Source organism: Callorhinchus milii, unplaced genomic scaffold (genome assembly GCF_018977255.1).
Source record: "Callorhinchus milii isolate IMCB2004 unplaced genomic scaffold, IMCB_Cmil_1.0 Scaffold1, whole genome shotgun sequence".
NCBI lineage: Eukaryota > Metazoa > Chordata > Chondrichthyes > Chimaeriformes > Callorhinchidae > Callorhinchus > Callorhinchus milii.
The window spans coordinates 95305087-95329040 of NW_024704742.1; the positions used below are offsets into that span (position 1 = coordinate 95305087).

The 23954-nt window shown below is 40.2% G+C and overlaps 2 protein-coding genes across 7 annotated transcripts in view; one reads left to right on the forward strand and one right to left on the reverse strand.

Moving 5' to 3' along the window:
* Positions 1–11302, forward strand: part of ubqln4 (ubiquilin 4) — a 30614-nt gene extending 19312 nt beyond the window's left edge. For 2 of the 5 annotated variants that reach the window (XM_042333469.1, XM_042333472.1), the window contains 8 exons: positions 1337–1599; positions 2075–2233; positions 4710–4917; positions 5293–5441; positions 6955–7038; positions 8584–8699; positions 9197–9344; positions 10228–11302. In XM_042333469.1, coding sequence (XP_042189403.1) covers positions 1337–1599; positions 2075–2233; positions 4710–4917; positions 5293–5441; positions 6955–7038; positions 8584–8699; positions 9197–9344; positions 10228–10389 — 1289 coding nt within the window. In that variant the 3' untranslated portion in view covers positions 10390–11302. The remainder of the gene's footprint in view (positions 1–1336; positions 1600–2074; positions 2234–4709; positions 4918–5292; positions 5442–6954; positions 7039–8583; positions 8700–9196; positions 9345–10227) is intronic. The other 3 variants (XM_042333476.1, XM_042333479.1, XM_042333483.1) reach the window with 3 other exon arrangements.
* A 1938-nt stretch (positions 11303–13240) lies between these two features.
* Positions 13241–23031, reverse strand: LOC103187367 (IDNK gluconokinase). Of its 2 annotated transcripts, XM_042338163.1 has the most exons (5): positions 22913–23031; positions 20786–20816; positions 19869–19955; positions 17307–17350; positions 13241–14516 (listed from the first exon to the last, which is right to left on the reverse strand). In XM_042338163.1, exons 1-5 carry the CDS (start codon positions 22948–22950, stop codon positions 14153–14155), a joined length of 564 nt encoding a protein of 187 aa, XP_042194097.1. In that variant the 5' UTR covers positions 22951–23031; the 3' UTR covers positions 13241–14152. The 2 variants fall into 2 exon arrangements, with proteins under 2 accessions (XP_042194097.1, XP_042194103.1); XM_042338169.1 differs by lacking the exon at positions 20786–20816 and having other exon boundaries at positions 22913–22962.
* Positions 23032–23954: the final 923 nt, after the last annotated feature.

The following is a 23954-nucleotide window of genomic DNA, read 5'->3' on the forward strand; positions in this document are numbered from 1 at the left end:
GAAACTCTGGTCCATGCCTTTATCACCTCAAGGCTGGACTATGGGAACTTTCTCCTCGCCGGCCTTCCCGGCACCTCCCTCCACACTGCAGGTCATTCAGAACTCTGCAGCTCGTGTACTGTCCCGCACCAGGACCACATCACTCCCACCCTCGCTCGCCTCCACTGGCTCCCCATCCCCTAGAGGATCGAATTCAAGATCCTCATCCTCACCTACAAGGCCATTCACGGCCTTGCTCCCTCCTACCTCTCCGAACTACTATCCCCCTACCTACCTGCCCGTACCCTCCGTTCCTCTGGCTCCGGTCTGCTCCACATCCCTCGCCCCAACCGCCCTACCATCGGTGGCCGGGCCTTCAGCCTCTCAGCCCCGAGGCTCTGGAACTCCATCCCCCAGTGCCTTCGCATTGCCTCCTCCCTTTCCTCCTTCAAGGCCCGTCTCAAGACCTTTCTCTTTGACTGTGCCTTCAGCTCCCCTCTCGACTCTCTATCCCCTTCCCTTCCCTCACCCTGACCATTTCCCCCCTGCTCGGGTCCTGACCGAACTATACAGCGCCTTGGGACATCCTCCTGACGTGAAAGGTGCTCTATAAATGGAATCTTGTTGTTCTTACTTCTATATTCTCTTCTATCCCTCTGGATATAAAGCCCAAAACCCCATTGAATTTTTTAAAAGCTGGGTCTACTGTGTAGCTAGAGATTTGTGGATCTGACTCCCAGATCTATTAGCTCCTTTACTCTTCTTAGGTTCATACCATCCAGACCAACGGTGGCCAACCTTTTTGGTCGGCCATCAAGATACATTCTCTTTATTGAATATTTCTTGATTCATGCCATAAATCAAGAAATATTCAATCAAGAAAAAAATGGAACCCAAAATAGGTATTACATTGGCCATTCTCCAGTCCTCTGACACGATTCCTTTCTCTGCAGAGTTCTTAAATATAAATACTAGGGCCTCAGCTGTCTCATTACTAGTTTCCCTAAGGATCATTGGGTGTAGTCCACCTATGCCTAGTGCCTTGTCCTCCTTAAGCTTGTGTAATTTATTTAATACCTCCCTGTTCCCTATCTTAACTGGATCTCAAAGAAAAATGAACTTCTCATTGTTTTTCAAGGTTATATTCCCTCCTCATCCAAATTCCACAAAGAAAATCTATTGGCTACTCATTTCACCTTTTTGCCACATATTTCTGGTGCAAGTAGGATGCCACGATTGCCTCCGTAACATTCACTTCAATTCTAATTAATTTCATCCTGTAGTGTTGTAAGAAGTCCCTTTTACATGAAAGTTGTTGTCATTGGCAGGCTGTTTCATGAAGTCCATTGTGTTTCAGGTGGATTGGGAGGTCTCGCAGGCTTGAGCAGCATGGGTTTGAATTCTGCCAACTTTATGGAGTTACAGACTCAAATGCAACGGCAGTTGATGTCAAATCCGGAGATGATGTCTCAGATCATGGAGAACCCATTTGTGCAGAACATGCTATCGAATCCAGATCTGATGAGACAACTGATTATGGCCAATCCACAGATGCAGCAGCTGATCCAGAGAAACCCAGAGATCAGTCACATGCTTAACAACCCAGATATCATGAGACAAGTAAGTTCTTAAAGAACAGGGATGTCCATGTAAGATGACTGTTGCATGAAAGCAAATGCTCTTGTGTACCTTGCAGGGAGAAAATGGGATTCTAATGTTGGTCTTGAATTTCTAAACTTTGGAACTAGATGTGAGAGTGCTGCCAACTGAGTGAGCCAAGCTAACCGTTTCTTTTCTTGCCCCATGTTTAATGTTGTTTTGTATAAACATTCATTTCTTAAATGTTTTCCAACTTCCTTCTGTCTTTTGCCACCTTCTCTGGGCTGGCCAGTCCTTTTGTTTGCCGATGTATTTAAGACAAAATCAATAAAATAATCTAAATGTTAACTGAATTTATTGATCAAAGTTTAAGTGAGAATGAAGCCCCATTTGTTGCTAATGAGAGCTGAAGATTGAATTACATGTTAGGTTGTATTTTCATAAAGTTTGTACTCCACATATAGTCATATGGTTCTCAAGTTTTCAACTTCTTTAGACCTTAGAGCTCGCTCGAAACCCAGCAATGATGCAGGAAATGATGCGGAATCAGGACCGAGCACTGAGCAACCTGGAGAGTATCCCAGGTGGCTACAATGCCTTAAGGCGTATGTACACTGATATCCAGGAGCCGATGCTTAATGCTGCTCAGGAACAGGTAGGTGGCCAATCAGTATCGGTTTTCAGCTGGAAAAAAATGTAAATCATCTTCTGTTAAAATAATAATAATAATAATCTTGCATTTGGTATAGCACCTTACCATGTCTTCGAGACATTTCAAAGCGCTTCACAGAATATACTGTAAAGTGAATTGACTGTATTTTGTGGGTGAAACGCAGCAGCCAATTGCACGCAGCAGTGTCCCACAAACAGTTGTGAATTGAGTGACCAATTTAGCTTTTTTTGAAGGAATTATTACCCCCAGAAAAGCAATCCGCCCATCAACTACCTACCAGGTTCCTACTTACTGCTGGGTAAACAGGAGTGTGGAGTAAGGAAACTTGCCCAACGTACTGCCCTGCTGGAAGTCGAACACGGGGTTTCTCGCTTGCGAGGCAAGTGCGCCAACCTAGGAGCTATTAGGTTATTCTACTCAAATGGCCCAAATTCTGTTTTTTATGGTTAAATCATTACACTTCTTGTGCAATAGGTATTGAGCACTTTGGGGTGTTGTCCTGGAGTGAAAGGCATTATATAAATGTAAATTGTAGGTATGGGCTGCAATTAAATTTAAACCCAGTCCAATACAACTGCTTCATCTTTGCCAATTGCATTTGAGATTAAAAGAATTACATTTAGATTCAAGATAGATACAGATTTTAAAAGAAATTTGAGAAACACACTTGTTCAAAATCAAAACTTTATGTATAATTCCCAAGGAAGCAGTTCCTTTCAATAAACCAGCTCTCATGTGATTCAATGAAACTTGTTTTCCCTCTCAAAAATGTACTCATTGTGTGCAAAGACCAGAAATCTTTTATACTTGTAAAAACCTATAATTACTACATAGTTTAAAGAATTTATAATCAATAATAATAATAATCCTTGCATTTGATATAGCGGTTTTTCATGTCTTCTAGACATCTAAAAGCGCTTCACAGAATAGACTGTAAAGTGAATTGACTGTATATTTGTGGGCAAAATACGGCAGCCAATTGCGCACAGCAGTGTCCCACAAATAATCAAATCATGTTATCTTTTGCCATTTATTTCCAATGTGTATATTCTAAAATATCTACTTATTGTCTGTGGTGTGTTTAGGTTCTTTGTTGATTCCAGTTGCATTTGCTTTATTTCCTCTGACCTTTTTAACATTATTTTATGTTTACTAAATACTTTAATAACCGCTACTAAACAACAACAACAAAATTACATTTGTAAAGCGCCTTTCATGTCGGGAGGACAACCCGCTAATAAAGGAGGCCAACCAATGGTTTGTCTTCTCATATGAATTGTGTCTGCCTTGCTTGTTTGATATTCAACACAGAGACTTCAGATGCCAGCAAATAAACTCATCAGATGAATGGAATTATTTCCTCAGACAAAAAAGGGTTGTTGCACTTGTTACAATCATTTGCATCGATGTTCAACAGTATGTTAGGCACAACCATTTGAAAGTTCATGATCGCCCACAAAACATACACTGTACAGTATATTCTGTGAAGCACTTTGAGATGTCTAGAAGACGTGATAAGGTGCTAAGTCAAATGCAAGGATGTTATATATCTCTTTCTTGGGGGGCTTTGATCTCTCTCCTAATTACTTCAAGAGCTTTGGCAGTCATAGGGTTGAAAATGGAATGAACTCCCTATAACCTGCTTTATGTACCTATGTATTTTTTTGATAGACTTTCCCCTCTCCAGCATCACACTGGCCCATCTTTGAAAGCCTGGATCGTGAAATTGTCAATAAAATAATTATAGCAATATAATATAATTATAGCAATATAGCAAATCTGGAATTCTCTCTCCCAAAAAGCTGTGGATGCTGGATCCATCCTTCAAGAGTGAGGTTGATAGATTTTTGGTAGGTCAGGGTATCAAGGAATATGGAGAAAAAGTGGGAAATTGGAATTGACAGAATTAGTGGAGGTACAGATGAGCCATGATCTAATTGAATGGTGGAACAGGTTCAAAGGGCTGAATGGCCTACTACTCTTCCTAGTTAAGCTAAGACTTCTTTACCCATCTTTGATTTGATTTAAGGACGTGTCTACACCTCTAGTCTTATTGATGAGATGACAGGTTAATTCATTAATAATTATTAATCTGTTAGTGACAGTGCCTTGGATCACTGTGGACCTTCCTGTTTTTTCAGATGTGCTTCAAAATCCATTCACTTTCAGGAAAAAAAACTCAAATCCAAAATCCCCAATTTAGTCAGCAGCACAGTTAACAATTATAACTGACTTATAAAACAAACACTTGTGCCTTGCAGCCAAATGCTTTCAGCTTGTTAAGAATTTGAATGCAGTAAGTGGATAATTGAGATATGTGATTTAACTGGTGAGCAGCAGCAGACTATGGGTAAAAGAAACTGTTAGCACACAGTACAAGAATGTACACAACCTATCTCCTTTAGCAAACACGATGGTGAATGGGTATTTCAGAATTGATATTTCCTGTCCTCTGCAGTTCGGCGGCAACCCTTTTGCATCTTTGGTGAGTAATTCTGACGGGGGCAACCAACCATTGCGTACAGAAAATCGAGACCCTTTGCCCAACCCCTGGGCTCCACCACCATCCAGTTCACAGTCTTCTACCACCAACACCAGCACCTCCACCAGTGGCAGCGGAACCACAAGTCAGCCTACCATGCCAGGCCTGGGAGCTGGATTGGGAGGTAACTATTGTTTATGGTTTAATGAGTTGTGGAAATCCAGGAAACCCCCTTTTGTTCTAGTTGTGCAATACTAGCAACCCTTCAGTACTTACAATTAGAAAAGGCAATGTGTTATGCGAAATTAAGAACCTCAGAAGGTCGTATTACAGATTCTTCCTACCAGTATATTGCTGAGGAGTATGATACAATTCAAAAGCCATGGGAGAATTGTGTTTGTACTAACCAATGTCCTGGTTTTGGGGTTGCAACTATTTCAACCTTTGTATTACACACAGGAGAAGCTGTCTTCAGTAATATGCTTCCTGTTGTTTGAATTTTTCATCATATATAAATAATATATATATATATATACACACATATTGGTTTCTCTCTCAGCAGGATCTGGAATGTTCAATACACCGGGTATGCAAAGCTTGTTGCAACAGATCACAGAAAACCCACAACTGATGCAGAACATGCTCTCAGCACCTTACATGAGGAGTATGATGCAGTCTCTGAGCCAGAACCCAGATCTTGCATCACAGGTACAGAATCATTTTTAAATTCAAATTTAAATTCAAGGTCCATGACCCACAATGCAGGATACTTCCAAGCTTGAAAGGAATAGGAGATAATTCAGGGTTCTGGGCCGATGATGAAAAGCTTGGATTTTAAAAGCCTGTGGATTGTAGGAGGAAGAAAGACTGAGGCAACAAAGAAATTTCAGTCTTGCTTTAGGTCAGTCAGGTGTCTGACATGCAGAAGGAAACCCATCACCACGGTTAAGAGCAGCCAAGCCAAACTACTGAGTCCCACATATATATGTTTTCATTTGTATGGAGTAGAGTGCGCACTCATTGAGTGGCCACTTTTAATTGGTGCAGCCAGGATCACCCTGTCCATTAGAGCTTTGGCTTGCAAGGTCAACTGCAGCTAAGTGGATAAATTCCTATCTCCAGGACCTGGTCTTCTCCAAATACTGTTGATGTGACACACGGACCGGCCTGGCTCAGGGACTGGACTACCAAGTCCACCACAGAGTATTGACTCGATTCTGATATTCCATTGTCACACACATCACGTTGGGGCCAACTCAGCCCAAATGAGAAACACCATGCAAAATAAAATCATAATGAGACCTAAGCCAAATGAGATTCTGCTTACAGTTTCAGACTTGAAGTCCTCGGAAAGAGCAACATTAAAATATTTATTTGTAATTACAATATTGTAAAGCATGATACTTATGATAATTGATACCTGAGTGTTTGTTTTATAAGTCAGTTATAATTGTTAACTGTGCTGCTGACTAAATTGGGGATTTTGGATTTGAGTGCAGTAATCCCATCAAAGGCCTTAAAACCATTCAGCTTGTGCAGAACAAAAGTTTGGATAAGTTATTTTTGGTTGCTGTAGCAAACCACCTTTGGAATTTAAAACCAATTTTTGTAATTCTGCATTTCTGCATGATATATTCTACAGTGGAAGCCTTCATATTAGAGGGTGATTTGATAGCTTTCTATTCATCTATCATGAGCAATGTCATGCCTAGGTAAAATAGAGGAAGAGTTTTGCATATATGCTGTTTGAAAAGTTATCGAGTAAAATTCCTGATGAGTATTTCTGAATCTGCATCCCTCCCCCCACCCCCCGCAGGATTCAAACTTGCTCTCCACAGACAGCATTTCATTCAGAGAGGGTCTTCTGTTAAGAATTGGTTGCACAGAGAGATGTACAGTTGAGTCAAAGACCAGAACAGCATAACTGGGCAAACACTTGCAAAGTTTTAAAGACTAGGGGAAAGGTGAGGAAATGGGTTTAAAAGATCTGCTGTGATTTAATAAACTCACAAGACATGCTCGGTTGGTTATATGGCCTATTTCTATTTTTCTAAGGCAACTATCTTAAGGCGAAGACTGTAAAGACTTTTAAGGCCTTGGTTGACAGATTTCTCCAAATAAGATCGCCCTGCAACAGGAATTTGAGAAACTGAGTTAAATCTGTTGTATTGTTTCACAACCTATTCTTCCAAACAAACTAATAGAGATCTGTACATTGTAGATCATGCTGAACAATCCACTGTTTGCTGGAAATCCTCAGCTACAAGACCAAATGAGACAACAAATCCCTAATTTTCTGCAGCAGGTAAGAGTTTTTAAAAAAATGTTTCTTCCCTTGCCCCCTACACCTTACAGTAAACCATGTGAAGCTCTTTGAGGCATCTTGGGATGTGATGAGGCACTATATCAAATGCTAGGATTATTATTATAAATTACTTGAGTTTCAGTGTTCATTTATTGCTGTCAACCTTATTTGCCCTCTGGAGCTTTTATATATATGAAAGGACCATTGGTCTTTGTATCCACAAAATAAACTATGTACTTTTCAGGTTTTATCAGGGTCTATGTTTTCTATAGTGAAGGAAACAATCGAGGGACGGAGGGTTCGGCTGAAATTTAACATTTTTAAAAAAAAATGAAAAATCCCAAAATTTATTTTCGGGTACCCACTTTTTGCAGACATCTCAAAATCCACCTCATTGCTCCAGAACTATTAGTATTGCAGTAAGGTGAGTTTCGAGGTGGGCATATGCTAGCATGGATGCTTAAAAACAGTTGGTGAATTTATTTTTAAAACTTTGCATGCACTCCCACTTGAGCTTACTTTACAAATGACATTCCCCGTCAAACAACATCATTGTAATAAATCTTTTTATCTGATTTGCACTGATAAAATATCAATTTTTCACTTGATTTAAAGTTTTAAAAGGAGGAGCTTTCCAGACCGGCTTGACAGAGGTGGTTAGGTTAGCTTCGGGGACTCCCTAAGACAGTGTTTGAGAACCCCTGATGTAGAGAGATCTGCTTCATTCCTGGCTAACTTTCACACAATCTTCCTGGTTCACAGGAAGTGTGAACGTCACTTCATGGTAAACCCCTGCTTTTAACTGTTTGTTTGGCTTTTCTCCTCCAATAGAAGTTGTAGTTGGACACTTAAGGGAAAAATAGACCTCTTCTGGGAGTCTTTTGATGTTTTGAAGTGCACCAGCTGGGGTTTTCATACCAGAGGGTGATTTGATAGCTTTCTATTCATCTATCATGAGCAATGTCATGCCTAGGTAAAATAGAGCCCTTATAAAGTGAGGGGTATTCTCATGACTCTTGCCTTAGGTTCATCTTAGTCCTATATAAAGGATGTTTCATTTATAGACTTCCTTTGTAAACTATGCGTAAGGGTAATTGTTGCCCTTGCCCTCCTCCCCAAACAAATGCAGTACTAAGGGCTATGGAAAAAAGGTGGGGAAATAAACTGGTGCAACTGACTCAAAGGGGTGAATCGTCTCCTCCTTTTCCCATGTACCAATATAACTGGCCTTTGAATGTCCTTTAGCTATATAAATGCCATTTTGTTGTTGGCTTGAAAAGCATCCAACTAAATCTGGGATGATGTACTCACATTAAACTGTCACCTTTGTAAGGGAGCAGCTGGCTTTTTGTAAAATTTGTACATTTGAAGAATGAAGAATCCTCAGTACAAACTCCATTGGAAGTGCTAGTCCTAGCTTCATATTTCAGAGTCTGGCTGCAACATGGATGTAAGAACCAGTCATGTATCTGTAGAAGTATATATAGTAGCAAAATAATAACTGAAATCCAACCTTTTTAAACTAAGTGCCACTTTTCTTTTCAGATGCAGAACCCTGAAACACTGTCTGCTATGTCAAACCCGAGAGCCATGCAGGCTTTGCTCCAAATTCAGCAAGGTCTGCAGACATTAGCTACAGAGGCCCCTGGGCTTCTACCAGGGTAAGTGTGCATTGTAGTGAAGCGATTCCCAGACAATTTTGCTCTTTGCCTGATTGCCAGAAGCCTGAATCTCTTGGGTTTGCACTAATCCCAAATGCTGCTTGCAAGTTGTAAGCCATACTGCTGTCATTTACTTTCTGCAAGAACTTTCTGTTTTAGCAAAGGTATTCATTGTAGTCACTCTATGGAGTTCTGTAATATGTCCTACTCCCTCTTGGAGTAAACATACTACCAGAGGGAGGGATGCATTTACTGAAGGGAGAAAGGTCCACTAAGTCAATTCTCTTAATACATCAAGTAGAGAACTTGTTAATGGACAGACTAATTCATGACCTTTAATTGTTTCTGAGGGTCAAGCAGTCTAGGCGTTCCGTTTAAAATTGTACTTAACTGCAGGCAGAGTTGTAAATCTCCAAAACTGTGTGGAAATCTCCAGGGAGGTGTCATATATCAGATGTTTGCTGCCTGGTTTGAGCTGTTTTGTGTTTGTTTTAAAGGCAGGTTAACAGTCCTGGAGAGTTTGGCACCACTGCCTCCAGCACAACTGACAGTACTAGTGCAACAGGTGGTCTGGGTACAACCGAGGCTGGACAGCAGCATTTCGTACAGCAGATGTTGCAGGCGCTAGCAGGAGCTAATTCACAGGTACACACAGAAACTTCTTGAGTAATTATTCTGGGGAAGGAGCGGGATGTTTGTGGTGCTGGTCTTGAACTCAGACACGCTTGTTCAACGTACATTGAACAAATACATTATTTGTAAACTAGAAATCTTACAAGTTCCTTGCAAACTTGCTTGCAATCCCTAATTAATCTATTTCTGTAATTTAAAATACTTGTCTGAAACCTGAAAATTTTAGTGTAGATTCTTGTTGTGAGATTTACTATTTATACAAGGTGATGGGAAGACGTATGACAGTACAAGACAAGAGTGTAGGTATCCATAGAATTACTCTTGCCAGTAATCCTGGGCAACTGGAGCACAGAAAGGCTGTCATTTCATATATGCCCAAAATATATGGAGAAATTATGTTGGGAGTTGAGACTTAAAACAATGAGATAAAAAGCAAATTAATTTTTTATAATCATTTAAAAAAACAGCCTAATGGCTCAGTTAATAATTGCATTGTTAGTTATGGTACTAAATCCCAGATGAATCTTGACTGCTCAGTAAGGGCCAGGGTTTTATGTAGCATCAGGATGAAGTTTTCGTTGTCCATTGGGTTTGTACTTTTCAAAGCCCATGAGCTTTGAATCATGACTAGAGGTTTGAGAAGATTCACATGATTTCAGCCAGCGCATGTCCTGAGAGCAGAAGAACTAACTTTTGTCTCATTGATTGCCAGGCCATTTGAAGGTATGTAGACAGTGAATCTTTATTTACAGTTGCACAATTCTGGCTGGAAAAGCAGCAGGCTATTTGTTTTTACCATGATCTCATTATGCTCCAGTAAAGTCTCATTTGGTTCATTATTGAGGGTGATAGCTGGTGACATGTTCTTCTTTTGTTGCTTTTATTTACTATCAAGCAGACAATGACTCCGAACCCTGAAGTACGGTTTCAGCAACAACTGGATCAGCTCAGTGCCATGGGATTTCTCAACCGAGAAGCTAACCTTCAAGCTCTGATAGCAACAGGTGGAGACATCAACGCAGCCATAGAAAGGCTATTGGGCTCTCAACCGTCTTAGCAACCTTCCTCCAGCTTGCAAAGAAATTGTAATTTATTTTTGATATAACAGCAGTTAAATCTTTAAAAAAATGCTTTTTTCAGCTTGATTTTTGAGATTGGGTCTTGTATTTGGAGAGTGAGATAATTGATGCATTACAATAGTGAATGCAGTGAGGCTGTTGTACAGTACTGAGTCCTGGGATTTGGTCGGAGATGTTGCATGCATCAAAATTTTCGTTCTCCGTTGCGTTTGTGCTTTTCAAAACCCATTTGAGCTTTTCAAGTCATGTGAATAGTTTTTTTTTGGTCTGACCTGAAAATCTGTTTAAATCTCAAGTCTTGCTGTTTAAGCAGTAGCATCTCGATAGTAATTTGTATAGAATAAAAACTATAAAAGCAGAACAAACTGATCAAAGCTGCAGTGACTGATCATCCATTGTGTATTGTGAACGAAGCATGCATTTATGGCAAACAAATAGCACCCAAAAAATAAACTAAATGCAGGACACCATTGAATCTAATATTTATTATTTGCTTTATCTGCAAAATAAAATACACAAATGTACTGCATTCGATATAATTTCACAGAAAAGTATCCCAATACAGTATCTTTCTTGTCTGTTAAGGCAGTTGCAGTGGTTTTGAGCTTCCTAATTCTGGATAACTTAAAATATTTGTGCAGCTTAAATGAGCACCTTATTCATAAATGTGTGCTTTTGACTACCGCAGACTGACTTTGGCCAGCTGATTCCTAGCATAAATTGTATGTGCATTATGATTTGTAATTTGAGATGTCTTTTCTTTTAAAGTGTCTCTTGTAATATTAATCTAATAATTTCTCTGAACTGCCTTGTACAAAAATATTTAACCCTTCAGTTTTTATCATTAGTATTTACTTATGTGCACAGGTCATTAAACTGAATTAGAAATGATGTGTGATTTCTTTTTTAAAGTCAGAAGTCCCAATGAATAAGGCTGCTACAAAAAGATTGTTCAGATTCCAATGGTTATCTGAGAAAGTATGGAATGCATCAACTATACAATTTCCCTTCATTGTGAGGAGGGTAGGGCAGAGGTAGGGAGGCAGAGTTCTGCAAACTAAGCTAGACCACAGAAACCACGGGCTGCTTTTACTGTAAAGTACATGTTGAATTCAGTATGTTAATGGTCTCTGTAGAAATACCATCTCCAATGGTAGCTAGAAAAAATAGTAAATTACTTGTAGCTTTATTTCTGCCGCTTGTGTGCCTGGATTATTTTCATCACAATAGTACTTTGGATGCGATTTTTTACATGTATTTTGACTCGCCAAGCAAAAACATATCGGGGGGGTGAGAGAGAGAAAAAGCTACAATCAAAAGAGCAAGCTAGAATTCAAAGACTCCCAAGGGGAAGTAAAAATATACAAGGAAGATGGAAGACTTATTAATACATAATAATCCTTGAAATTGATATAGTGCCTTATCACGTATTTTGAGACGTCTCAAAGCGCTTCACAGAATATACTGTAAAGTGAATTGACTATATTTTGTGGGTGAAACCCCGCAGTCAATTGTGCACAGCAGTGTCCCACAAACAGTCATGGATTGAGTGACCAAATTATTAATGAAGTACATAATATGAACCCTTTGATTTTTTGACCGTGATTACAATGTTTTATAACATTTATTCAATTTTCTTTGCTGTATGTTTTCAATTATTTTCACACTGTTCCATCCATGTTCACGCTCCCTTCTCATCTCCATGTTTTAAGATTTATAAACAATTCAAAAGTGTTGAAGCTCCCCCACTTTAATAGTGGTTCGTCTTCCTCCACTACGCACATCCAAAACCAGCTGCAGATTTCCAGCATTTTCTATCTAATCCAGATTTCCAGTATTTACAGTTTCTCTTTTATCTATATTGACTCAGACAACTATTTGTGTTTCTAGAGTGTTCCGTCTACATTGCACAAGTTACACTGGTATTGTCAACCGCACTAGGTATTGCAGCACTTATTTTTTGTATTTATTCCATTTTAAAAACTAAGAAAAGTGTGCAGTGGTACATTTTGGTAGAAGGAATAAGTCACATACATCCTGGAAAATAAAAACCTAAATGGGGTAGAGGACCTAGGGGTACACATACACAATTCACTAAAAGTACAACGCAAGTTAATAAGGCCATAAAAAAGGGAAACCCAGGCCTTGGGGTTCATTTCTAGAGGGATAGAAATGAAAAGCAGGAAGTTATGGTAAACCTCTATAAAACTTTGGTTAGACCACACTTAGAATACTGTGTGCAGATCTGGTCCCCACATTATAGAAGGGATGTAGAGGCACTGGAGACGGTGCAAAGGAGATTCAGAGAGATGATCCCAGAACTGAGAGGTTATACCCATCAGGAAAGGCTGAACATACTTGGACTCTTTTGAAAAGAGGGTAAGGGGTGACCTGATAGAGATCTTTAAAATTATGAAAGGTTTTGATAGGGTAGACATAGAGAAGATGTTTCTACTTGTGGGGGAGACCAAAACCAGGAGTCATCAATATAAAATAGTCACGAATAGCTCAAATTGGGAAGTTAGAAGAAATTTCTTCACACAGAGAGCAGTGGGAATGTGGAATGTGCTATCACAAGGCGTTGTTGAGGCAAATAGTATAGATGTATTTAAGGGAAAGCTAGAGAGTTACATGAGGGAGAAAGGGATAAAAGGTTATGCTTGAAGGCTTAGTTGAGGAAGGGCAGGAGGAGGCTCATGTGGAGCATAAACACCGGCATAGACCAGTTGGGCCGAATGGCCTCTTTCTGTGGTGTATATTCTAATGTATGTATTCGAACTGCAGTTTAAAAATAGTTAAAACATATTTGCACAGCAAATTGCAACATAGTCCAAGAATATTCAGACATTTAATCTTTACAGTTTCCTCATTGAAAACACTCAACCATCCATTTTAATGTTGTGCTTTGAAGAAATGGATTTACAAGCCTGATAATTTTACTTAGAATCTTTCTGGGAGGTACATTAAAATTACTGAGAAAATGTCAATATTGAAAGAAAATGCAAGCAACATCAGAATGGAGTTTTGATTAGAAATTTATCTATAGATCAATCGGCAGAGAATTTAAGAGCACACCTTAAATGTTGGAGGGGCGGGATGGGGGGGAACGGGGTCCCAGTAAAGTTTGTTGTAATTAGAATCAATGGTTTGAACCTTTACGACCTGCGGGGAACTTTCAAACCAAATGTAATAAACATTTATGTTTAAGTGCATGCTTCAGGAGACCAGGCACCAAAGAGATGGCTATTACAGTGACATCACCCTTTTAATATAGGCTGGAGGTCTGACTTGAAACAAGCAGTGAAGTAATAAAAAGGAGGAGAAAATTCTACTTTAATACAGTAAGTAGCTTTTCATAAAAACTCTTTGACACCTGAGGGCAGAGTGTCTACATTATGCATTTCATATTAGTTATTACTGTGATGGATGCTAACTAGCTGTTTATTATCCTAAGGTTAAAAAAAAGTGACAAAGCCAAAGTGAGTTATGACTATCTCGTGTAGATGTCAATCATGTTTGACATTTCTATTTCTGACGGTTATTTCAATTGAAAACATTTAAATAGCTTTTAGTAGCCCAAAAATAAATCACCTGAAGTTGTCTCATGGTATTAATTTGCCCTAACATACCTGTGCAATAGGAATTTGATGCACATGGATATTTCTCCACTGGAATAATTATATCTGTTGGACACAGTTTTCCGACCATGCCTTGGCAATAACTCATATGGTCTTACTAAAATCAAAGATTGCAGTTCAACCTTTGCATAATCTCTGTTACTATCTCCAGGATGTTTTTCTCAACACTGATGCTCATAAAGTTCTCTGTCTTATCTGGAGGTTCTAGAGTATCAAATTGAGACTGCAATAAAGATGGTGACATAAAATGTCCCTCTCTACTCTCTAATCTCTTGGAAATCAGCTCCATGGAACCATGCAAGTACACAAACAAGATCTCATTCTTGCTGGAGGCAGGTGCTGCATATTCCTGGTTCTGACTTGTCTCGGTATCGGTGGCTGCACTCTGCTCGCCAGTCAAGACTCTTCGATACATTCTCTTCAGAGCAGAACATGCTAGGATCATATTTTTCCCCAGCAACTTTTCTCTGTAGTTAAAGAAATTAATCATTAATTTAAAAAGACTTGATAATTTTACAATACCCCAGGAAAAATGAACAAATATAAAGGAAACATTGAGCAAGTATTTTAGTTTGAGTTATCACAAAACTGTATAAACAAAGTGTATACTTGAATGATGTATGATTATTTTGTAATTTTTAAGAACAAACTGATCGCTGAATAGTCAGGGAAAAACTGAATATGGTATTCTTGGGCAAGAGTAATTTTGGCTTCAGGAAGTAGTGTTCCTGATTGGTCAGGACCACTGTGGTCATTTGAAATTACGCAAGAAAGTGGATTATTTAAAAGTATTGTAATCATTTACATTGCTCACTGGGTAAGCACAATGCTTTCAGTTTGAATTCGGTCCAGAATGATGGGACAAAGCTTTTCTAAGCTGCGTTATGGAGAAACAAATTCCGACTGATAGTCAGGTCCAAGAAGGTAGGGATTCACAGCACAAAGCTGCCCACAACTTGGTTTTCAATTTTTATGCACAAATTTCTCTCAGCCACCCCACCCTCCCTCCAAGCACACGGACACACACGTTACAGCAGGGGGTCACTGGATAGCAATCTGGAACATGAATGCAGACTTAATTTTTTTCTAACTCAGGGTGCTGAGGCCAATTATAGTACTTTTAAATCCTGTCCGGCTGAGATTGGCTAACCCTGCACAAAACAAATTCCTGTACACGTCTAATTTATTTGAAGGGGTTATAAAAACTGGCTGAAAATGTCAGGCATTCAAGAGTCACACACTTTTCAGGATCTACAAAAACGATGTATGCATCATGTGATGCAAGTCTGTGTCAGCTGGGACACTTGCAAAACCACTTGCTGTGCTTTAACAGTCACCGTCTCCAGAAGCTTACTTTCTATTTGTCAGTTATGGTGATTGCAAGCACTCTGTGGGGGGAAGAAAATTCAACTCAAATACCCTGTTTCAATATGCCTGGAGATGACAGGCTTAGGTGCTAAAGTAAAGCTACGAGTGATCTTAAAGTTAAAATTTTTTTAGTCAGTTGGATGTCTGACACATGCAAAAACTCATCAATATGTTTAAGATTACTGCAAACTAGACTAAAAGTTCCACATTTCTATGCTACCCACTTGGAAAATGTCCTTTGTCTGGAGGGATGCACTCTGCTTTCCTAATTTCAAAGAGTATTAGGCACAGGTTGACTAGAGCCAAGGATTGGGGACCCCAGAGTGTGCATTAGGGTCCTGCTGGAGTTTAACCAACCAAAACTACACAGGTTGCCATTGAGAACATTGTCTGGCAAGCTTCCTGCTGCTTGTCCAGCTTAGACAACCATATCCATTTAGTGCTTTGGTTTGCAGGGTTACGCCACAGAGGATTGACTTAATGCCGACATTCCATTCCAAGCACAAAGTGAGCAATAGCAAAAACTGGGGTTTAATCAGCTAGGAGAATTTCAGTTCCAAGAACAAATCTACTGCAAAGTCCCATTTGATGAGCCACGAGGCAAGTTTGTCAATCATTATCAGTGTCCTGTAGTAGGATCTATGGATCAACTTTTCAAAGGGAGACTGACTGAATTATTTGTTTAGTCACAGTCCTAGCTAATGGAGAAGGTGAAGATAAGTAAAAAAAATAAAGAATGGGGACTAGAATCCATATTTTTGTAATGTTAATAGATGGGGGGGGGAATTGCACTGGTTGTTTCATGAAGATACTGAAGTTTGGGATGGGGATGGGATGATTTTTTTTAAATCTACTGTGAAGTAGAGGCTCAGGCCTTAATAAGTCTAGTAAATATCGCTCCTTCCTCTTTTTTTATTTAGCATGCGTGAGATGATGCCATTGGTGATCGACCCATTGGAGACCCCGGTTCTAAATTGTCACCCTGTGTCAGTGATGTAACTCAAGTGTGGTTTGCTTGTAATTCTAACTCCGCAGAAATCTCCTGGGTAGTGATTAGACACTAGTTACTACAGTTATAAATTGCAATTCCTGTTGAGTAACAGTACACAGCTATTGGAATTTGGACTTTCAAATGCCAGTTATTTCAATGGTTTTAAGTGTCAGTGAGTCAGGATAGTAATCAGGTGAGTTATCTAATTAACCTATTTATCACATGGTGCTATTGGGTCTCGTAGCAAATTATAGGCGATGTCTTGATAGTTGTAAATAGCTACAATTGATCCTACTAGAATTTTTTTTCTCTCCTAACCTATTGGACGTAACCAGACTCATGTAAAATGTTTATGATTTCTCCATACCACAGGGAGAAATTTAACTAGAGTTCTGGAACTGATGAAGTTTCAGCTCATAGTCTACAAAGATACTCCAGTGTGGTGCTGGGGAAATACTGTATTTTCAGAGATCCTGTCTTTCAGATGAAATGTTACACCTTTTCCAGTTCAAGTGGATGTTAAAAATCCCATGGCACCATTCAAAAGTGAAGGGAGTATCTACCAGTCTCCTGGCCAACAATCGTCCAGACAGTTTACAGAAGAAGAATTCTTGCATTTCAACATTTCATATCTAAACAGCTGATTTGAACCACATATGATATTTTTTCTTAAACCCTACATTCCTTACACCTCTCCTTTGTAATGTAGTAACATTAAATAGTTCAGATTTATTAATCCTAAACTTCAGAGGGACATTATATCCCTCAAGCCAACTGTACTACTAGTATATTAAGGATATCAGCAAACTGTCATTTTATTATTTTAATAACAGGTTTTTATATATACCATTGCAGTCTATTTTACTGGTTAATAACTGGTGCATTAGATCCAGCTTACCTCACTAGTATGTCTCGTAAAATGCACAACCAGGGGAGACGGTCCTATGAACAACAGAAACAAATGCTTAAGAAGAAGATTTACAGAAATTATTTCCTCAGCTCACCTCCCCAAGTTAAAAATCCTATCCACATCAGTACAGAAGAGCCCCTGAAATGATGGATTCATTCCAATTTTCCATCACTCCCCATGGAAAAGTACTTCCCTTACGACTTTCCTCAGGCAGCCAAATGAAGATTGAGCAATCTCTACAGATATACGTATCACAAAAGATTGCTCAATCTCAGCTGGCTTTCTGAGGAAAGTAGTGAGGTGTTAACTTGCATCCTACCAGCCTGTGGCATAGTTCATCATCACCAACTCTTCTCTTTAAAAAAAACTATAAAAAGATTTATACACCTGCTTATGTTTGCTCATGGGTTCTTGTCCAGCTGATTACATTACTAATTCCCACAGGTACATATTCTCACAATATGTCATTGCAGTGAAACATTTATAGCATCAGCACAATCTTGTGCACTTTTTCTCAATTCTGGTTCTAGGAGGCAAGTTTTACATAAAAAATACTGTAACTAACTGACTGACTGACTGACTGACTAACAAGCCTTGCCTTTGGCTCATATTGCAGGTTTTGAACAAATCTACTTGTTCAAGAAGACAGTGAGTTAGCACTTGTCCCCATCAGTTCTGGGAAATGGGATAACATTCAACCCAAATGGATGTACTAAAAATATCCTCTCTGTTTGGTGGAATTCTACATGAAAACTCAGCGATTTGGTCGTTTCACAAATAGTGAAATTTGCAATCTCACAAATAATGGGCTTCCTGGCCACAAGGAGATAGATTACAGCCATTGAAAGAAACTAGACTGTCCAACCTGTCCAGTCAAGCAAACCTGTTTTGTTATTTCTTTAACTATTTTTTTCCCATTACAATTAGAAACTATTGTATAGGCCACCTGTATAAATACTGAAGACTATTCGGCTTCCCACTTTGCTAGAAAACAAATATTTTATTGTACATTTTATTTCGTGTTTTGTTTCAGTTAAATTTAGGCTGAGTCTCAACTACTTTTTTTTTGGTCAGCTGAGTGTAGTTGTTCTGATGAAAGATCATCAACCTGAAACATTAACTCACTTACTTCTCTCCATAGATGCTGCCTGTCCTGCTGAGTGTTCCCAGCGACTTCTGTTTTTATAGCAGTTATTGTATGTTTACAGTATTTTGCATTTTAATTCCTCCTCCACATAATAAGGAACAATGTATATAATAATGAATTACAAAACCTTTGCTTTCATAGTATAAATAATGTTAAACGACATTGTTAAAAAAATTCTAAAAAATAAGTTAAATCAAAATTCAGCTGTATTCCTATACAAATTTATAAGCAACTTCTAATGTATCAGCTTCAAATGCATTCTATCAAATGTTTAACACTGTCTTTTAAAAAAATGTCTCCTTATAGTCAGTATGAAAAATACTTCCAAGTGTTGATATGAATTGTCAATGGATTCGGATACCAAGCGAATTTGGACATTCGCTCACAGCGACATTTGTGTCTGCCTGTCTGTACAATTAATACTGCAAAAGTTTATTGCAGTATTAATTGTGCAGAAAGGCATAATTACCAATCCGGAGAACAGAATAAGTAGTTACAGGAGTTTCTTCTTTCCCAGATCTGTTCCGACTTTTCGTTGTCCTCTTTACTTATTTATGCACCCAAATAAAAAAGTCCCTCATGTGGTCTAATAACATTAATAATAATCCTTGCAATTGGTATAATAAACCTTGCATTTGATATAGCGCCTTATCACATCGGAATGAGTCAAAGTGCTTCACAGGATTTATTGTGTATTGATAGTTTAGAAACTCATCTATTCATCCAATGAAACACTTGAAGTTGATATCAATCTTTTGTGGTCAACTGTCCACACCAACCATTATCCAATCACATTACATCTTTTGTGTCTCATTACCTTACAAGTATTGACTTACTACATTCCGGACCTATCCATAACCACAAGATTATCTGGTTATCACACACACAGAAACATTTTCCCTGTCTTCTGTATACAAAGACCATCTGGTTATACCTCTCCTTTTCTATGCAGTTGAAACAGAAAAATGTTAGATAACTAAAAGCATGTTAGATAATCACAAAACAGACATTATTCTTTCAAAGAAATGCTGTCACTCACATTTCACAGGTACAAATGTTCAGTCATTTTCATTGTGCTGCTTAGCAAAAGCTACATTCCCACAATACATTATTCTTATGCCAAGAACAACTCACCCATAGTGCTGCACAGGTTAATCATGTCTGCTTCACAGGTCTCTGCTGATGTCCCTTTCTGTCAGAAGTGACAACAGTGGCGACCTGCTGACCATTTGGCCATTTTTGAGCTCCAGGCAGTCCGCTGGAAGCCAAAGTGTACTACACTTGCCTTAACCACAGGTTCCCAGGGCATCCACATTAAAAACAGACCATGCTCTAACGAGATGCATAATAGCAAGATTGGCCTGTCAATGGCAAAATAATAATAATAAAAACAGCTAATGTACCTCATCATTTAATGGTATTCCTTTAATCATCTTTTCTTTATTTTCTTTAGGGTGATAGTCATCTGCATCGTAGAGTTCCCATCCCAACTATTAAAACAAAAAGTCACATTTTTTTTTACAACATTAAACAAATTGTTATATCATTATAAACTAGCGTTATATTCATTGTTGCTTAACCTTGGAAGTTGGAGTAGTTCAACTACAGATTATGCAACCTTCTGTTTGTGTGCTTAGTGTTCTTGTTACCTTTACCGAGCTGCACAGACCTGAGGGTTGCTATTTTTGAAGTCGATTCACAGTATCATGAAGAGTAACCTAGGGGACTTGTCCTACACTCTTCCCTATTTCCTTCACTCAAGGCTCTCACCAGAAAACAACTCAACACCAGGAATAAGGAATTGCAGGCGTGACTATTCATTACTGTTGAGCTTTGTCAGAATACCATCCTGTCTTCCCTCTTCAGCTTTTTCAGTGCTGCCTCTTAACATAACTTCTTTATTAGTGGGCGGATAATAATAATCCTTGCATTTGGTATAACACCTTATCATGCCGTCGATATGTCTCAAAGAGCTTCACAGGGAATACTGTAAAGTGGATTGACTGTATTCTGTGGACGTATGTGGCAGCCATTTATTTGCGCATAGCAATGTCCCACAGACAGCTATGGAGTGAGTGAACAATTTTATTTGGGGGATTGTTAGGCCAGGACAGCGGGTGAAACGCCCTTCTCTTTTCGAATGGGGCTACGTGTTTGGGACGTCTAGAAGATGTGAAAAGCGCTATATCAAATGCAAGGATTATTATTATTATTACCTCATCAGTGAGGGAAATTAAACTTGAGTTGTGACTGCATTTCAGATGAAAGAAAATGAAGAATTTCATGTTACGAATGATTGTCAGAAGCTGTTGATGGTTACCTTATCTGCAAGACATGAACCCACAGCAGTCCTAGGAGGAAAATACAGTGAAATATAAATCTGCTGTCTAAACATTTCAAAGCACGTCTATCCAAACAACTCCCTCAGAAGAAGCCTCAAACTGAAACTACTATAAAATGAATTTCATAATTCTCCTTCTGCAGCAAATAAGATTTGATAAAATAATAAAAGATAATCCTTGCATTTGAGATAGCACCTTATCACGTCTCCTAGACGTCTAAAACCCTTCACAGAATATACTGTAAAGTTAATTGATTGTATATACTTTGTGGGCGAAACGCGGCAGTCAATTGTGCACAGCAGTGTCCACAAACAGCCGTGGATTGAGTGACCAATTTATTATTATAATTATTTTATTGAAGGAATTATTACCCCCAAAAAGCAATCCGCCAATCGACTATCAACCGGGTTCCTATTTACTACTAGGGAAACAGAGGTGTGTGCAATAAGGAAACTTGCCCAATATTCGAACCCAGGCCTCTCGCTTGTGAGCCAAGTGTTCTAACTACTGAGCTACAGGATTACAATGCACAAATTAGTAACAGTCATGATTTTAGTTGCAGCACAATGTACTTAAGAATCCATAGTCTGCTTCATATGGGGCCTATTATTTCACTGGCAATTTGGGATTTGCTGAATATATTGTAGTACAACGCTCTTGGAGTTAGAAAATTAATTGTGCAGTTTCCTTTGCTTCATGAAAAGTTTTTAATGCAGTGAGCAATTCTCAAAACTCTTTAAGAGAAAGTCATAATAAGTCTTAGTAACATGGTCCTAAATACACATAGATTGAATACATCTGTAACCAGATCTTAGGTTTCAGTGTGACAGTGGTTCTAAGCCACAACTTGTTTAAATATTTCCCTAAAGCTTGCGTTAAGATAGTCGTCTTTCTACAGCAGACAAATGTCTTAATATAATGTTACCAGCAGTTAAAGCACAACTAGCTCAAAAATTACATTTTCTTGTTTGGATTTAGACATGTGTGATCTCTGATTTCCAACAAATTTTGCATTTTACGACATCCTGGATGTTATTCTGCACCATTTATATTGTGAATCTACTAAATTGTGAACAAATTACTAGAACAAACACAATCGTTTGCGCTTTGCAGAGTGCAGTGAGCGACAGAATCAGCGAGGACATGGGTGTTTCACTATTAGGTGTGCGACAGCTGACAGATGGCACAGCACATATTGGACACATGTTACTGTGGTCTCCGGCGGAAATGTCAGCTGTTGAGCTCCATAACACAGCTGTTTGGATTTTTTTTTGTTCAACTACTAGTGTTTTAGGGGAAGTAGTGACACATGGGCTGTAATCTCTCATCCTGAGTAAATGACATGGGTGCACAGAATTAAGATTAGTTAGATCCAGGGGAGGCACTGGTACCAGCATAACAACAACAATAATCCTTGCATTTGATATCACGTCTTCAAGGTGCCTCAAAGCACATCAAAGGATATAGTGTAAAGTGTAGTGACTGTGTACTTAGTGGGTGAAACTGTACGGGATACTGCAAAACGGCTTCATTTTGCAATGCAATTTGTGGATTTTAGACAATGATATATGTGCTTAAAATCAACTTTTTTTTTTGCAAATCTAGCGCTAGCAATCTACCAGACAACATGGGAGCTCTGTATTAAAAATATTCGAATACTGATAAAAGGTGCAGAACAGAAATGCCGGAGGACCACGGAAAATACTGTAAAAGAAAAACAAGACGGGTAGAATAAAACATAACAATAATTTGGTCACTCAATCCACGGCTGTTAGTGGGGCACTGCTGTGCGGAATCGGCTGCCGCGTTTCGCCCACAAGACACACACACACACACACACACACGAGCCATTCAGGTTACAGCCTTATCCTGTGAAGCGCTTCGAGACGTCCCGAAGACCCGATAACGGCGCCGTATCAAAACGCGAGGATTATGATTATGATTTGCTTCTGTCCCTGAGCTCCACAGGTCATCCCCTCTCTCTCTCTCTCTCTGTGTGTGTGTGTGTGGCCTCTGAACATCCGCAGAAGCGGCCGCTGCGCCTCTCACGCACAGCGCGGGCGCGGCTCGCGGGCGCGCGCGCGCGCTCTCTGTGTGTGACTCACTTGCCGCTGCCGCTGACCCCCATTATCACCACCAGCATCTCCTCCCCCTCCCCCTCCCCCTCACACACAGCAGCAGTAGCGGCGGCTGCGGGGAACCGTCACCGACCCGCTCTGCCCGCGCCCGCGAGGACACCAGCGCGAGAGCCTTTTGTAGCCCAAAAAGTAGCCCGATATGACGCGTGGCCGCCTACGGGCCGCCGCAGCGGCCAATCCGGTTGAGCGCTTTTGAAACGGAGTGTGAAAAAAACTCTTCAGAGAGAGAGAGAGAGAGAGGAGGGGGGGGGGAGGAGAAGGGGGGAGTAAAAGGTTTTTTCAGGTTTCATTTGAAATGTTAAAAGTTACTGTGTTTTTCTTTCACGCACAACCACGAAACACACCCAGTCCGGCCACGTTGCTGGATTTTTCAACCACAGACTTTTCAACTATTTGCTCCTCAAAACAATCGACCCGACCCGAACCGACCCGAACCGACCCGAACCGACCCGACCCGACCCGACCCGACCCGAACCGACCCGAACCGACCCGACCCGACCCGAACCGACCCGAACCGACCCGACCCGAACCAACCCAACCCAACCCGAACCGACCCGAACCGACCCGAACTGAACCGACCCGACCCGACCCGAACCGACCCGACCCGAACCGACCCGAACCGACCCGACCCGAACCCGAACCAACCCAACCCGAACCGACCCGAACCGACCCGAACCGAACCCGACCCGAACCGAACCGACCCGACCCGAACCCGACCCGAACCGACCCGACCCGAACCCGAACCGACCCGAACCCGAACCGACCCGAACCGAACCCGAACCCGACCCGAACCCGAACCGACCCGAACCAACCCAACCCAACCCGAACCGACCCGAACCGACCCGAACTGAACCGACCCGAACCGACCCGAACCGACCCGAACCGACCCGACCCGAACCGACCCGAACCGAACCGACCCGACCCGACCCGAACCGAACCGACCCGAACCGACCCGAACCGAACCGACCCGAACCGACCCGAACCGACCCGAACCGACCCGACCCGACCC